At 39.0% G+C, this 18,102-nt stretch overlaps 1 protein-coding gene across 2 annotated transcripts in view; it reads right to left on the bottom strand.

Annotated features, from left to right (window-relative positions):
• Positions 1-235: 235 nt before the first annotated feature.
• The window catches only part of tox (thymocyte selection-associated high mobility group box), a 56,206-nt gene continuing 38,339 nt past the window's right edge, over positions 236-18,102 (bottom strand). For both annotated transcript variants that reach the window (XM_056392261.1, XM_056392262.1), the window contains 5 exons: positions 15,971-16,207; positions 15,167-15,247; positions 13,618-14,106; positions 8,289-8,449; positions 236-1,601 (listed from right to left, as the gene is read on the bottom strand). In XM_056392261.1, the coding sequence (XP_056248236.1) occupies positions 1,565-1,601; positions 8,289-8,449; positions 13,618-14,106; positions 15,167-15,247; positions 15,971-16,207 (1,005 nt within the window). In that variant the 3' untranslated portion in view covers positions 236-1,564. The remainder of the gene's footprint in view (positions 1,602-8,288; positions 8,450-13,617; positions 14,107-15,166; positions 15,248-15,970; positions 16,208-18,102) is intronic.

Genomic DNA, 18,102 nt, shown 5'->3' with positions numbered 1-18,102 from the left:
CTCATTTCCATCTCTACTAAAGCCACATGGCTCCCATGGCTGAAATGTGTGTTAAAATACATATTTTCCAAGACTTCAAAGCCTTCTGTTTTTACAGCTCACCTTCTCTGCATAAATGCAAAGGCCAAGATACAGACATAAGGTGAACTGAGTTACAGCAATGTGTATTATCATGTGCAGTTAATTAAAGCAGCATCACAAACAGTTCCAAAATAAACAACATAAAAGAAGCAGGTTTTTGAGTAATGACTGCATATCAATGCAGCACTGACTTTATTCTCGAACACATTATTAGAATCTAAAAATAAAAAAATCTTCATGGTCGTTGATGCCCAGAGTCCTTTCATCTGCCAAAAAACACAGTAATACAAAGACATAGAGAGCAAGAGATATGTTTCTCATCATCATCATCATCATCATCATCATCATCATCAACGACACTAAAACAAAACTTGAACTGATTAAAAAAACAACATTAAAACATAGCCAACCCACCAATAGTTATAGTTTCTTAAATAGCTTCTCAACACAGAGAAACAGAGACAAAAGAGACCATGCAACCCAGTCCACCACTCTCTCATTAACACTTCACACACTCACACACAGTTTGGATCCAAATTATTATTATTATCAACAGACATATGCCAGGAGGAGGAGCTGTCATTCTACAAAGGAGTATTTGTGTTTCTTTTTATTTAACAAAGAATGTTTGATATTTCATTATTTCAAGGATTAAAATACATTTGTATCCTGCAGATCTGAGCCTCACTGTGAGATAACAATCAGAGTTCTTAAATCATACACAATTATTCAGCCATTGCACAGTCAAAGAGGCTTTCTTTAGCTGAATAAAGCACTGTGAATTCACTTATTATCACAGTCAGAATCATCATGTTTGTTGTCTCTACACAAACTGTGTTGTACCTAAGTCAGTACTGCATCAAATCAAAGGCTTCGTTTCATATAATTTGGGGAAACATTTTGTGAGGATCTGTTGTATTTGGTTTTTAACCCTTCGTTTGTGTGATGTGAACCTCTGACTTTGGTTGGAGAAGGATATAGTAATTATGATGTCAAGAGAAATAAACAGTTTTATGTTACAGGAATTTACACTTGCTCTTCAGAGCCTTTTTTTGGAAATTATTGTAAACACCATTTTTACTAAATTCGAAACTTTTTCAGGGCTTTCTGGAAATTACCTTTTGGGGTACATACATCTTTCAGCATGGTTCACAGCACAGTGCCTGCCCACCGCTCCTAGCTGGTGTACACATTTTCAATTTAAATTAAATGATAGTAAATGATCAGGAGAAAAAGATAAAACCAGTAATAGATGTAATAGCACTGTGGAGAGTGCACATAATATTCCATCTTTCAGCTGCTTAGCATTTTGTTTGTTTGGAGTTGTTGAACTCAAGTTTAGTTCAGGTTTAGGTGGTCTCTTGGTTGGTGGAGTCCTCCTTGGGTTAAGGTTGGACTAAACTGGCCTGTTTTCGTGTAGAGGTGAGGCTGGAGGTTTCAATGATGTGGCAGTTCAAGGCCCTGGTTGAGATTTGTCCTGAGATTAGCTCAGATACAGAGATTTGTCTCTCTGAACACCTCTGGAAGAGGAGAGGAGAAACACAAAGTGAGGATGGAAAAACAATCGGTAATCAATACAGTGGATATTTACTGTCCCATTGTTTTAATACATGGGTCTGAGATGAATGTTGAGATGATGGGTGATACCTCTTGCAGCTTGCACATCACACAGTAGGCTTGGTAAATACTGCACTAACAGCATTAGTACACTAACATTATCAGCTAGTTAGTATCAGTTAGTATCAGCTAACAGTATCAACTTAGAGTATCAGCTAGTTACTGAGCTGAAAGACACATTTTGACCAATTTCCACACAATCAAGGGTAAAGCTAAAGATGGGGTCTGGGTGCCCTGGTGGCATTTACAACATACCTAACACAAAATCATACATATTTTGTAAGAAACAAATATTTTATTTGCTGACAAGCCAATGTAAACTTGAATTAAATCCAATTATACAACAGTTAGTTTCGATCAAGTAATTTGATTGGACTATTCCAGGAGTGCTGATATAGAGCACAACAGCACTGGGACTTTTAATTACATGTATCACTCCATTTTACAGGTGTTGTATTAACTGTTAATTACGTTACACTAACAGTCATTATCGTTATGTTAGATTGTAACAGACTTTGTAGATGATGAAGAAAAAGATAAATAACATTTGAATAATAGCTGCAAGCAGCATTGATTGGGCCTTTGCACTCCTTCACACCTTGGCTCACAGGTTAATATTTATTGGACAGACTGTGTGGCAGCAGAAAAGATGTATAGCATTTTTATTTGCATTCTTTACTGTGACCACTAGGTGGAGCAAAAGACCACACAATAGGCACACATGAGGCTCTGTATCAAACCTTACAATGAAAATGTCATGTAAATTAAATGATTGTCACACAAGAGTTAATTCCTGTTTCAGGAGGTGGTGCTGTGACTATGACCTAATATTACTATGCAGCTGTCTACAGTGTGAGACTGTCATCAAACATATGAAATTTGGGAGGGACTGGACAATACACAATAGATTTAAACTTACTGAAGATAATGTATGTTTGCTGTCATTCTTAGTTAGGTCCACCAGGTGGAGCCAGAGATCACGCAAGAGGCTCAAACGAGGCTCTGTATCAGACCACACAATGAAAATGTAATGTCACTCACATAAGAGTTATGTCCTATTTTCAGTAGGTGGCGCTGTGATTATGGTGCAATATTCATATGCAGATGTCTTCAGTGTGAGACTGTAATGAAACGTGAAATTTGGGGTAGATTAGACAAAGTATAATAGAGTTCTAACCACTTCCTGTTTCAGAATTCAGTGCACTGCAGAAACCACACCCTTAAGTAAAAACTCATAATTTTCACAATCTTCCATCAGGAAGGATTTTGTGACAAAAGACTGAGGCACATCAGACTTTGTATAATGGATTTAGAGCTACTTTCTGTTGAGAATTTGCTGCGCAATTACAGCCACTTCCTGGTTCATATTTTCACAATAAAGCATCATCAGGTTGTAGAATACATTTTCTGACTCTTGTTTCAAGGGTCAAATTAACCTGCTAGGAATAAAAAATGAAAAAGTAAAATATAATATTACATGTGTCCATGAGGTGGCGCTATGAGTATTACTAAATATGAACATATAGATGTGTTCAGGCTGGGATTCCTCTCAAACATATAAAGTTTGAGGTAGTTTGGACAATGCATGCTGGAGTTATAGCGAGTTGGATCGAAGGATCGAAATTCACTGTTCCCCCACAGGCAGGCTGTTCCACAAAAACTCACAGGTTTTCACGACAAGGCATCATCAAGGTCTTAAGCATTTCATGACCAAGTTTAAGGTGGATGTGGTTAACCTTCTAGGAGCAGTATATCAAAGTGTAAACATGACATTTCCTGAATATGACATGACATTTCCTGTTGCAACAAGTTATCACTGAATCACTAAGAGTATCACTGAATATGAGCATATGAATGTGTTTTAGGCAGGACTCTTATCACACACAGAAAGATTGGGGCAGTTTGGACAATTTGAGTTGCAATGAGAGCAAGTTGAATTTTCATGGCGAATCATTGAAATTCGCTGCACCACCACAGGCAGGTCCAACGAAAACTCAAAAGCTTTAGAATTTAATGTCGCAAAGGTCTTAAGATAAGTCTGACCAAAGATCCTGTCGATCTTGAATTCCCTAGGAGGAGTTTGTTAAAGTATGTGACCCTTAAATCGCCAAAATTGCAAATTTAATTTAAAATGGCTGACTTCCTGTTGGGTTTAGGGTTTGGGCGCAAGAGGCTTTTTTGCAAGTCGTGGCTAATACATGTGCCTACCAATTTTCGCACTTGTAGGTCAAAATGCGGGTATAGGAAGGGCCTCATTTAAATTTTGTAGGGGGCACTGTCAAGCCATATTGTCACGCCTATTAGTGCGACCCATACCAGATGTAAATCTTCACGAGGCCAGATGTGTGTGCAAAGTTTCATGACTTTTTGAGAATGGGAAAGGCCTCAAAGAAGGCAAAAAGTGCTCAGGCCCTAATAAACAGCGAGGTTTCAATAGGGTCTTTGCAAGCTCGGTGCTCAGGCCTTAACTAAATAATGTATGGTCGTCAGAAGAGGGTGAATGGAAGAGGCCTGGATACTTCAGTGCACACCTCCAGGTGCACTCATATGATATCGATCTGGTCAGGAAAATGTTTATGTGTTGCTTAGTCCAGTACCAGCCTCATTATTGCACCCACCCATATGCTTCACTAATCATGCATTGGCTTAAGTGAATCTCAGGTTTTGCCTCATTTATCAATTTTAAAATAATAATGCATAGAAGATTTAAATTACAGGGTTTTTTGGCTTGCATATCTAAAAGTTAATTTCAATACCAGGAATGTATTTCATAGCGTAAGACATGTTATGTAAATTTTATTAACCAATCTCTCCAGGATTTCGCTGTCTTTTTTTGGAATTGTTGCTGGCTAAAATACCTGATTTCGCAGCAGCTTTCCTTAAAAGTTGCAATGAATGTTGTGATGTTTTTAGGTGGGTTTTTTTTCAATGAAACTGCAGGAGAAAATAAAAATTGTTGCCATCTTCTTTAATAATAATAATAATAATAATAATAATAATAATAATGAAAATTTGAAGGCAACTTGTACCAGTGAGATTTCTGCCTATGAAACAGTATAATCACGAGTGGAAGATGATTGAAAGAATTTTTTCTTTTCATCTTTACTGATCAACAATGTAATTCACTGAGTAGCTCACAGGCTATCAGCAGCTACTGGCATCTTTTAAGGTTTTCTTGAGTGTTGCTTGATGGGTGATTGATGTTTGGAAATCAATCAATATACCTTAAATGCCAATATGACTGATGAACTTTGACCATTTGTTTTTATCAGCTCTCTACATCACAGAATCTTTAGTGATGATCGGTATTCAACCGCTTAAAATGTGAATAAATATCAACCGGATAATGTGAACTGTAGATATTTTATTTCATCTGGAGAAAAAAAGTAGCAGAACGTCATTACGATGGCTCCAGCAGCACTACACCTACGTTATAAAACAATCTAACCCCGTTTCCATCAAGACATCGGGAAATGCTTTACAGTCTTTAACAGTAATTTTTGTTCGTATATGTGAGCCATTCGTGTCACACATATCTGCAGCTTCACAGCATGCTTCAAAAGAAAGACGTGAGTTTGGCGATGTACATCAAAGTTTAGCAGAGGGAGTGGTGATTGGTTCAACTTGCAGGAAACTATGATGATTTTTGATCAGAAGGCTTGCGGTGATTGGACAAGAATGCAAGGTTGCACAGAATTCACAGGGATTGGTTGAATTTGCTTTATTTATTGCGATCGCAACATTGCAACTTTCTGAAGGGACTGATTAACATATTTTGGACAATAGGCTAAAACGGCGTGTATTCGTGTGTGTATTCAATTAATTCCAAACCATTTCCAGGCCTGGAAAACTGTTTTTCTAATTTTATAACTTTTCCAGGAATTTCATGACCGTGGGAACCCTGTGTATAAAAGCAATGTCACACTTGAGGTTGTGATATCGGTTGTGATTCAGTCCTAGGTACGAGGCAACAGGACCTACCCCGAATCACAGCCCTGCTGATATTCTGTACAACATCAGTTCTGATATTGCTTAATTTAACAAGAACAGGACACTGGACTTCACTGTTCTAACCAAACAGACCTCAGATGTTGTAAAGTTGTTGTAAAAATAGTTGTAAAAATACCAAATATTGAAATCTACAGTCTAGCGAGCTTTTGGAGGGCAATTTAACACTGTTATAACTTGACACTCCCACTGCAGTAGTCCATCTCTTCCCTGTCTGAGCTGGTGCATTTCAGGCTACATTTCCTCCTCCTGTCCACGCTACTCCGGAGTTTTGGAGCACCTAAAAAGGACTTTCAGAAACTCTGCTGGCCCCGTTTTACAAACATGGATAATGAAATGTTACTGACCTTGTTGTCTTTGCAAGCAGCTGCTGTTTAGTTAAATTCCGCATTTTAACACTGCAGCTGTCTTTGCTGTTCCTCATTCCTAGTATTTTGTGTGGCTAGTGTATGTGATTGGTCATGTATGTATGTGTGATAGTGTGGATGGAGATTGTTTTAGTTTGAAAATGAAAACGTAGTAGTGTGGACATACCCTCAGTCATTTTCAGATGTTTTAATGCTGAGATATAACGTCTATTTAACTCTCATTCTAATGTCAGCTGTTAACTTGTTTTACTCAAAAGACCCAAAGTCTCTTTCCTACCGGCTGCAGTTCAAAGCAGTGACTGCAGTTGTATTCAGTGATGTTTTAAGTGATAACTTGCTCTTAGCTTCAGTGGACAGTGACAGAACAGGGGACATGGCAGGTTTTACTGTCCATTATGGATGCGGACCAGACAGGTTTGATTAAGGGTCGGAACTCTTATTATAACACAAGACGCCTATTCAGTGTTATTCATTACCTTAACCTTTGTTACCGGGTGCTGTTATTTCTATGGGCGGGTAAAAGGCATTCGATAAAATTGAATGGGAATATATGTTTGAAGTAATGAAGAAATTTGGATCATATTTTTCTTGGGTGGATTAAGCTCTTATATAAAGCACCTATGGCCTTGGTTTTGACAAACGGTCTGTTATCTGCTACGTTTAAATTGATGAATCTCAAAGACATTAAACATGATGGAGGAATCTCCCAATATGATTTCTTGGTAATATGAACCTGATCAAGATGACAATCCTTCCAAAAATATTATATTGTACATCTATGTTTTTTGGTTTTAAAGTCTAGTGATATTAAAGATATTAATAAAGTAATGGCAGACTTTATTTGGGCCTAACGTGAAATTAGAGACATTACAGCTGCCAAACGAACAAGGTGGCTGGAGCTTATCTAACACACAATACTACATATTGTCTATACAAGCCAGAATCATATCTTCCTGGGTGAAAAAGCATTCAGATTCTGCTTGGTTCGACTTGGAGTCAGTTATACGTAAACCATTTTCTCCTGTGAACTTGCTGGATAAACAGTTAAATGAACTGCGAAAAGAGCAGGCATTACTAGAGTCTACGATCTCTATGAGAACAGGAAATTTAAAGCATCTGAATCATTGAAGGATCAGTACCACATATCAAATAAGGATTTTTGAAAATACATACAGCTCAGACATTATGTATATAAGAAAGCCAACTAGCTGTAATTTCAAATGACTGAACCACGGGGAGCTGAAATGTTTCATATCTAAATTTTTTACCTGATCTCTGAGGTTGTGACTGCGGAAAAAATAGGACATTACATCAATGGAAGAACTGATCGTTTTCTGCAGAAATGGAAGAAACCTTTGGAATCTCTGGCAATCCAATACATTTTGGCTTAAATCAGGAAAAACTCCTGATTTGGGAACATTGTACAAATCTGATCTGTGTACACATCACAATTCATCATTCAACTTTGTATGTTCAACATTGTTTCCCTTATTATGTATGTGCTGTGCCTTTTTCTTTTCTCATTTATAGACAAGTCCTGTAACATTACATTATGTTTTTAGGGCCTGAGCACACCGAAGGGTGCGAGGACCCTATTGAAACTGTATTGATTATTATTATTCCGACCGGAAGAGAAATCGCCTTTTTGAAGCCTTCCCCATGTTCAAAAACTCCATTATGCATTGTCAAAACAGGCCGAAACTTTATAGGTATGATAAGACTCCCACCCTGAACACATCTACATGCTCAAATTTAGTAATACTGATAGCGCCACCTAATGGAAATATAGGAAGCGGTTATAACTCTATGATAATTTGTCCAATATTCCCCAAATTTCACGTTTGATGACAGTGTCACACTGAAGACATATGCATACTAACATTACACTACAGTCACATCGCCACCTAATGAAAAGACTAGGACATAACTCTTAGATTTTCTCATGAGATTTTCATGGTCTTGTCTGCAAGATAATGCGTGTTTGGTGCATCTTTCGTGCAATACGCCTTCTCCTCCGCCATACAGTCCATGTAGGAAATCTTGCTCATGAGCACGGTGTTGTGTGGTTGTGACAATGCAGGGCAACCGTGACCGGCCTCCCACCAGAATCCCCGGTGTCCGCAGGAGTGCGAGGGCCTGCTCAAAGCTGCTTGCAGCTTTAATTAAAAATTTAATTAGAAAAAAAAAATTTAATAATCAAAGACTAATACCTACCCGTTGCCATGGTAATCAGTGCTCCAGTCCAGAGAGGGGTTGTTATTTGGTGTGTGTCGCCCCATCTGATGGTAGTCCACTGATGATGACATCACTGCTCCACCATTAAGCATACCTCCTCCTATTGGCTGGTAGTCAGACTGGATGGAGGGGAGGTAGCCCTGGAATTAAAACACATCTATTTATGTAGACAGTTTATATGCAGACTGTGTCAACACACTGAAAAAAGAAGAAATAAGAAGAAAGGGTGGCTGGTCATATACAGATGTGTACTCTCCTGACATGAGCTGTGAAAATCCAAACAAACAATATTCCAGCTGCTGATACACAGTGATGTGTGATACCAGAGGAGCAACGCTACTTCAGTGGCATAGCAAGATGCATTTAAGTGTTCTTGCAGTATTGGTGGTGCTGGAAGCAAAGTGAAATTCATTTCATGAAAGTTGGTGGATTTTACTTTCTGACTCAACTGAAAGTTGAAGTTGAGAGCATCTGATGACAACACATCCAAGAAAAGTGTGAATTTGGTTGCTGGCAAAAAAGCCTTGATGTCTCTTAAAACCAGACAAAGTTTTGATTTAGATCTAAGGTTCTCAGACTGTGAGTCACACATCTCCAGGGGACAGGTGCCTGATGGTGTTGTAAAATAACCTGAAGTTACTTTTTGTAGTTTAGCTCACTGATTTACTTCCACACTCTCAACAGTTAAGTGGGATTTATTGCCCTGCTGAACTGCATGTCAGATAGTCAGATAGTGTCAGATACCCCCTCTCCCCACACCTTGTCGATGTCTGATACGTGTCAGATGATCAGACAATTACACTCACTTCATGCGCTGACTGACCAGCTGTGCAGACGTGAGAGAGGAGCCAGGCAGTGTACTTTCTAGCTCTCTTTCTTCGCTGTGGAAGTTTTAATGTCTTTGGGTCTGAGCTCTGCTTCACGAGTGGGACACCATAATGTTGGACCTACGACTGTCTATCAATTTATTGGCTATCATAAATTAAGAAAATATTAAAAAATATGAATGTTAATTAATAACTTTATAATGTATTAAAGTCCTCAGGGGCATCAGCCTAAAAACATTGACAAAATAGCCCATATCGGTTGAGTCCCAAATTATTACTATTTATCTGGACCTCTGATTAATAATTAACTTAATAACTATAACCAAATTACCATATCAACAGTAAGTAATGGTTGAAGGATTGGAGCTTAGATTCATTATTGAGTCAAATCTAAACACAAAGACATATTTGGTTGGACCACAACAGCAGGGTCAGCTCTACAATCATGAACGTCCGACAGAGCCTGGTAAATAAGAAAGATATTCTGCCACCTCTAACTTTCTGTGATCATTTGATAAGTAAATATATCTGAAATCACAGCACAGTTTTTGTGTTTAATTTATGTTTGGTGATTTTTTCAAATGACAAAGGCAGCTCCTCTGCCTGCCACAGCCTGAGGGAATCACAACAACATCCACACTACACATCTGTATGATGTTTATTATACTGTATACAATTGTTTTATATTGTATTGAATTATTGTATGAATTATATGAAAATCAAACAATGGACTGATCAGTATATGACACATTGATGATAATTAATGTATTTCAAGATTTTGTAAACTGCTTTGGCAACATGTTTTTGTTCATGCCAATAAAGCCATTTGAATTGAAACAAATTGAATTGAATTGATTTGAATTGAATTGGATAATCTGTATATCCTTTGCAAACAATAACTGTTGAACAAGGACAGCTAATTTGGCATATTAATCATGACACTATGCCAAAATGTGTGAGATTTTGAAAGTAAGAAGTGAGAAACACACATCACAGTGTTATTGCATGGGCTTAATTGTAAGATGTTTTTACAGTAATGGTGGTTAATATTCCTCATCCTACAAAGTGGATTAGTCTATAGGCAGCTGATGGTTTTTGCGAAGCACTTCTTTAGCAAAATGGTTTCTGATTTACGGAATATGGATGAAGTCATGTATCCAGCTCAAGTGGAAAGGAAACAGAGCAGTTGCAGGTTCACCAGCGGTAATTACAGAGTAATTGCCAGGAGGGAGTAGGAAAGCTGTGCAGAAGTGAAGATGAAAAGGTAAGATAAGAGGAGGAAGCAGTGGAACAGGAGGAGGAGAGGGAAAAGTAGGTGAGCATCTCAAACCTTAAGAGATGGAAGAAGGGAAAAAGGAGTGAGTGTAGTGAATAAAAGTGCCAGAGTGTGTGTCTGTGTGTGTGTCGGGGGGGCAGAGAGGTAGAAAGACTGACAGAGAGAGAGAGAGAGAGACGAGACAGAAAGGGAGAGCGATAGAGTGAGGAGAGAGTGAGTGAGAAAGAGAGAGAGGTGGGGTGAGTTAATCTGAGTGTTGTGACTGAAAGAGGACAGCAGGTGGTTGGTCCCCCCCACCCCCACCCCCACCCCCCTCACCTATTCATCCATTGTTTAGCAAATTCTTCTCTCTCTCTCTCTTGACAAAGACCCCATCTGCCTCTTTTGTCTCTCTCCCTCTCTCTCCTCTCTCTCCCTTCCCCCACTATTTCTCACTCTTCACTATAAGAAAAAGTTCAGACCTCTGTCACTGTGTCCTCTCTCTTTTTTCCTTCACTTTTTTGGGTTGTCTCTTTCACTTTTTTGCTAGGAATATGGAAAATGGAGGAGAGAGAAAGGGGATTATGGGAGTGTGAGATTTAAAAGTCCACTATAAAAAGGGAGATAAAATGGGAAGAGAGACCCAGTGGAAGTCCATCCCCCCATTTCTTTAACAATTTAGAGGAAACACTCGCACCATCACACTATCTCACACTGGACTGACCACAAGTTCATGTTCATAATCCTTTCACTTGTCTTCCTCTTCCTCCTCTGTTGATTAACTGTCAACAGACTAACTGACAAGAGGACAGTGAAGGGGCAAAGGGGCTGACTGTCTCTGTCTATCTGTCTCTAATGTGATAATGTCAGACAGAAGTTGACAAAATACACCAAAAGTCTGACTAATATCCAATCAAAAATTGATGTCTGCCATTAAAAATAGATTTTACATAGGATGTTTCCAAAACTTGACTATTACAAACATTTTTTTTTACTTCTACAGTATTTCAACATATCTGTATCATCCATTTCTAAGTCAACTATTCCATCATCAACCACGCTTAATAACCATGATTAATAATTAGGGTAGGCTGGATTTATTTCCAACAACGTAAACTTTATTTAACTTAATTCAATACAGTTCTATCTTATTAAGTACTCAGGTCCACAAGGAAATGCGGATGTGTGTCCAGCATCCATCTCATCTCCACTGTTTGCGTGTGTGTGTTTTACCTCTTCAGCCTGTCCATCCACCTCTTCTTCTGTCACACATTGTGAAAATGGGTTAAGACTGTGTTTTTTATGAGTCTAGAGAGTTGACAATGTTGTGTTAGTGCTGGAGCATGGTCTGGCTGCATCTATTGTCATGCTGCTATTGGGGGAAAAATGGTGGGCAGTGCTGAAACCAGGATGCAGCGACGGTGACCCTGCAAAATAGTGTTGTGGGGGATTTGTCTTGGTGGAACATTTGCATTTGGTCAAGCAAGCACTATCTTTAAAATGGCTAATTCATCGCAAAGATGCATGTCAACTGTGTGATTGCAAAATCCAAATCTTCTTCAAAACCTGCCATTTTCAATGTGTAGGTTGCAACTTGGAGGTTGTGTTGTTTCCCGTAGCAAAGGGGAAGCAGAAAGGGAGGAGAATGCTGCCTGAAATAGGTGCCCATTGGCAAGTTTACACCCACAGCCTACATTCAGTGAGTTAGACTAGTTTTTTTATAAACTCTGAGGTATAAAGTAAGAGCTGTGAAAATATCAAGTCGCTTACTACTGCCATCCCCCTAAATCCCTGACAAGAAGATGCTTTGCAAACCACTAAGAATCCAATCCAGTTTCTACATTGAATGGATAACCAATAGTCTTCAAAATAAAGATTTGCATAACCCCGCCCCCTTGTTGCATGCTTAATCCCAGGTGAACTGTTGTTGAGACGAGAGCATTGTCACTGAAAGCCAGCAATGAAAAATACATCAATCCTGTTGTACTGTGTCAAACAAATCACTGCACAGCCATCTTTGGACACATGACTCGACCTGTCCCAAATCAGGTCTTTTGAGGTGTGTACAGCACATTTTAAATCCAGAGTGCATTCAGTAACAGGGGCGGTACAACATTGGAGTAGTTATGTAACTTTAGAGAAAACGCTTTGAGCCTTGGGCGCCCATGACCCTTTTGCCGGTTCACCTGTTGTCCTTCCGTAGACCACTTTTGATAGGTACTAACCACTGCAGACCGGGAGTACCCAACAAGACCTGCAGTTTTGGAGCTGCTTGGACCCAGACCTCTAGCCATCACAATTTGACCCTTGTCAAAGTCGCTCAGATCCTTATACTTGCCCATTTTGCTGCTTCCAACACATCAAATTTGAGGACTAAATGTTCACTTGCTGCCTAATATATCCCACCGGCTGACAGGTGCCATTGTAACGAGATAATCAATGTTATTCACTTGGTCATAATGTTATGGCTGATCGGTATATGGGAAAAAAAGGTAATATTTAAGTATCTATCCCACAATGAATTGTACAAGGAGATGGAAATGCTAATGCTAACTGTAAAAAATTAAAATACTTAATTGCAAAAGACAGTACCGAAAAACTGAAAACATATACAAATCTTTTTTTTACAGTTTGTCTGACATCTGAAGGTGCAATGTATCAGTACTTGTTTTTTATGAAGTGGTAGTGTATTCATTACCAATTGCAAAAGCAGTATAGAATAAAGATCAGAACATTGTGCACGGTATACATTCCATGTAGTATTAAATTAAGACAAAGTAAAAATTTTCTTCCCCAGTTGTGATGCAATCACCATATCAGCCAATTAGGCCTTTGCTCTAAATGCCATGACGTGAATTCTCAATCAAGAAGCCACCAAATGCAAACCATGAGCGCATGATAAATGTAAGGTAGTTCAAATTCCAAGTAGTCAATCCAAGCGACCTAAAGGTGCTCATAAAGGTCACCAAACACTTTTTCCTTATATTTGCCCTGATGAAGACCCTGTGAGGTAAAAATAGTTTGGCTTACCCCTGACCAATTGATGGCTTTTGTTCTCGCTTTACCTGAAGATAGTCAACTAAAATATCATGGCAGAAACTCAAAATGCTCTAAAATATGTCATAATTCTTTTTGTTTGCTGAATAGGGAGAGCTTGACTGACACAAGTTCAACTTGCACTATTGATTGACAAACAAGTAAAAAACAGAGTCACACAGTGACTCACCTGTGTAATGGCAGGGGAGTGTGCCATTCCCAGTGAGTGTCCACTGAGCTGCTGGTGCTGATGGTGTGGACTGTGCAGTCCTCCCTGGCTATGGAGGGGAGAGGTGACCTGGAGAGGAGGGGTGGATGTCCCCACCACACTGCTGAGGGATAGAGCTCCCTGGTGGGGGATGTTGGGCCGTGGCATGGTCCCTCTGGAGGACAGACCCTGGAGCTGGGGATGGATCTGGGTGTGAGGAGGAGACAGGTGGGGGCCAAGACCAGGGCTCGAGGCATGGGAAGGATGGGATGGGTGAGGGTACAACATGTACATGCCCGGGTGCTGAGGGGGAGCAAGAGGGAGTGGGTGGGCAAGTGAGCTGGAGGAAGGGTGATGGCCTGGGTGACCAGGGTAGACTGAGGGTTTGGGTGTAAACATTGAGGGAGAGGAAGAAGAGGATGACGAGGAGGAGGAGTGGGGCAGCTTCATTTCAGATGGATCACTGTAACTCTGGAGAACAAGGAAAAGCAGAACAGAAAATCAATTTGCAGAGTGACCCGTTTACTCCTAAACAGTTTAATAGCAGTAAGTTGAACTAGACCTTCAAACAGGTATGAACGGATTAGAGTTAGGATTTTAGAGCAATGCAAATCTTTATAGAACCTTTGATCAAAATCTTGTCTAGATTCTATCTGCAGAGTTTTGTGCAGATCGGACTCAATGCCTAGGAGGAGTTTGAGGAAGTAGGTTTGACATATTTCACGATTTTGTGAAACAATATGATAGGAGAAAATGGGCGTGGACTATATCATTAGATTCAGCTACTTTCAGTGAACAAGATAATGTAAGGTTTCTGAATGTGTGTCATATTATATGGGAGTTAGAGGCCAAACATCACAGCATTTAAAACAAAGTCTTCATGTTAATTCAGTTGAATATTGTGATAAATATGGAGTGACGGATTGATAATTGACCATAGGTTGCAGTTAGGCAAACATTTCTCAGAATTCAGTGAATAACCAGAACAAAGTTCAGCTCTGTGGAACCTATGGGTGATTTATTATGAATTTTTGAAATTTGAACGGTGAAACATGGGGAATTTTGATTTTCTGTGATAGGCCACCCTCACTTTAATTAATCATTACCAAAACTTAGGCATGGACTCAGGAATGATGATTAATCATACACACCAAATTACGTACAAATCCATACAGCCAATTACGAGATAAAAACTTTTCACCTTTGTGGTGCCCCCTTATTGGGGATTAGCACCAAATTTCGTAGCTACCCTCACAGTGATATCTGGAACTGGTGACTAAAGTTACATTATTTTGACAAAGATATGAAAGACGTCCTGTTTTGACCGCTAGCTACTGGGAAATGGGAACCATGCTGCCTTGCATGCCTGGGCCCCTGCCCCCTCAGTTTGGACCCCTAATAATAATGAAAATCCAAATAGAAACAATAGGGTTCTCAGCTCTGCTGGAACTAGGGACCATGCTGCCTTGCATGTGTGGTCCCAAGCCCCCTCAGGCTTGGATCCCTATTTATCAGTGTGTGTGTGTTGTACCTGTGAGACTAGGCTGGCTCTGTAGGCAGCCAGTTGTTTCAAATACTCCTTTTTAGCTGTCTCTGTCTTCTTCTTGTATACCTGAAAAACAAACATTTTACTTCTCTACAAAACCCTGAGTTTGAAAAAATAACTTGTACAAATTTATTTAATGAGCATTACGAAACTGTAAAAAACTATAATTATCGAAGTATTACTTGCCTATTAATTACAGTTTTTATTATAGTGAAAAAATCTTCAGTATATCAGGTACAACCATCATGCAAAAACTTGACTCAACTCAAAGGATCACAAAGGTCGTTAAAATGTATCCTCTGGACATGAATGTCTCTCCAAACATTTTGTGGAACTGCATCCAGTATAGTTGTCAAGATACTTTAGTCTGAATCAAAGTATTGGTCTGACTGATACTGCCATCCTAGTGTGGATAAAAAATCTAACTTCTGAATTTTTTTATTTATTTAACAAACACTCTTTTTATGTTTTTATGTATCACATTTGAAAATCTAAGTTATCACCACATTAATGTTGATACAGCTGCATAATTACTGTAAAGATGTGCAAGAAAATCGCATTTATATACACATTATGCACACATTTACATCACATCACTTCTCTGCTAAATTATCAGCTGCAGTTACAATCAACCTGTCAGTTTGATTACTATGATATTAATTATGGATTTAATTTCATAACTATTTATTTTTCAACTTTAATTAGTATAAAGAAGCCATAATTATATTTTTTTAAGCTAATATGATCAACAACGGTGATAAGCTAGCAGAAAGGTATAGACGAATCTACCTGTTTCTGTTCCTCTCCCAAGCCATCCCACATGGACGCCACAATCTTTGACACCTCCCCAAAAGTGGCGTTGGGGTTCTGGGCCTTGATGTTGGCTTGGGTGTCTCTGAAAAACAAGGCATAGGCAGACACTGGTTTCACCGGCTCATTGGGGTCCTTTCGCTTCTTCTTCTTTGGTGTTTTCGGTTTCTTGGAGATATCTACTGCTGCCGGCCGCTTCTCTGCTCCACCACCATGCTACAAAGAGAAGAAGGTGGTTGAAAGGAATGTAGGACAATAGCTAAATTTGAAGAAATACCCTCAATGCGTTACTGAGATATCGTGTTCACAAAGCCAAAAATGTGTCTTGTGCGATGATAGTGGACTTGAAATTTGACCTTTAAACTCCTTAAATCCAAGTGAACGCTTGTTGTTGTAAGTTTGAAGAAACTCCATCAAAGTGTTACTGAGATATTGCAGTCACAAGAATGAAAGAGACTTGAAAACACAACGCCCCCAGCTGGAAGCATAAAGACTGGACGATTATTTTAGGAGTACTTTCTTTTGTCTTCTTTTGTCTTCGACCTGGCATTTTAACAGGTCTGTTTGTGTCTTTGATGACTCTCTCATCACCACCATGTGACCTCATTGTTCTTGTTTGATGTCAAGCTATTGTACAAGTCAGAGATGAACCATGGGGAAATTCCCCACCAGTCAGCAGAACTGAAGCCTTTCAGAGAGTGGTTAAAAATTATCCACACCATACACGAACACTGACTCTAGGACACCACAGCAAAAGTAGCACATCAGAGGCAGTACACACATCTGGTAATACTTTGTTTTTCTTAACAGGAAACTTTCACGATATGATTAGGACCTGTAAAAGAAAGCATTACCAACATTTATATTGATTAAAACCAAATAATTTAAAAACATTTGTTTTGTCAAATGGGCAATGAAATGTGCTGCTGAAATGCATCCCGCGCACATTCTCGTGACTTTCACCTTTACTTTCATCTTTTAGTCACAGGAATAATATATCTTGAATATACTGTGTATCCCTGTTGCCAACTACCACCCACTCATGTTTTAACAGCTATGTAACACATGCAGCGCGACAGCTCTGCTACTAGACTTTAAAAAGGAATGTTATCCAGTTGCCCCCCAACAGCAACATGGAGTTTCAATGTGGGCAACTAGACCTTGTTAGATTGCACCGCTGATGTCAGTGACAACAAAAGGCCAAGGTGACCCTGACCTGTCGGGGCACAGCAGGCTGGGGGTGGGTATCCTCTAATACGCAACAGCCCCACAACTGCCCTTGGATTTGATTGAAAAGTATGTGACATAATTAACCAGCCAGTGACAAGAACACAGAGAAGAACAAAAGTGCATGAATCTCATGTTAAATAACCAAAACTGTTCTAACTTTAGCAGAAAATTGTATGTTCCTGTAGGAACACATCACTTACAGGAAGAAGATGATGATTAAATTGAAACGACTGATTAAATGTGATGAAATATGGTTTGTGGGCTTTTAAATGAGTCACAGCTTGATTGATTAATTTTTTCCTTTATTAAATTTGCGGAAACTTATTACTGCACTGAAACTGTATTTCCCTTCTATTTTATTTGTCTTTTTGTATTTCATTTCTTTTCATAATCACGACATACATTTTTTTCCCCCTTCATTGTGTTCTTAAATGTTGGTCTTATGCATTTCTTTGCCTGGTGCTGACCCTTTAGATTAACCAAGGTTTTAAAGGAGCTATACAAATAAACCAGCCTTGCCTAATATATGTACATGTATCATTTTCTTATGAATACTAAAGGCTATTGGCTAGTATAACTTAGCGAATACTACATGATGTGTAACTTTGCAAAAACAGCCACTGTTTGTTTAGGGATGTGTTGTAAAGGTAAAACCAATCTTAATTTTCTTTCCTACTGATGCTAGTATTACTTGTATACTGGCTTAAAATGTTGCCCATCTACAACGCACTGTTCTATACATAGTCAATGAGATGATAGAGCTGGTAAATATACTCAGTTGTCAGTTTATTGGGAACACCTAGCTAAAACTAATGTCCTCTAAAAGTATTGTGATTTTCTAGGCTGCAATTTGTGCTGCTGTTGAACTATGCTGCATTGTG

The sequence above is a fragment of the Seriola aureovittata genome, chromosome 12 (assembly GCF_021018895.1).
Source record: "Seriola aureovittata isolate HTS-2021-v1 ecotype China chromosome 12, ASM2101889v1, whole genome shotgun sequence".
Lineage (NCBI taxonomy): Eukaryota > Metazoa > Chordata > Actinopteri > Carangiformes > Carangidae > Seriola > Seriola aureovittata.
The sequence above is the reverse complement of the archived record's forward strand: the minus strand, read 5'-3'. Positions and strand labels throughout refer to the sequence as shown.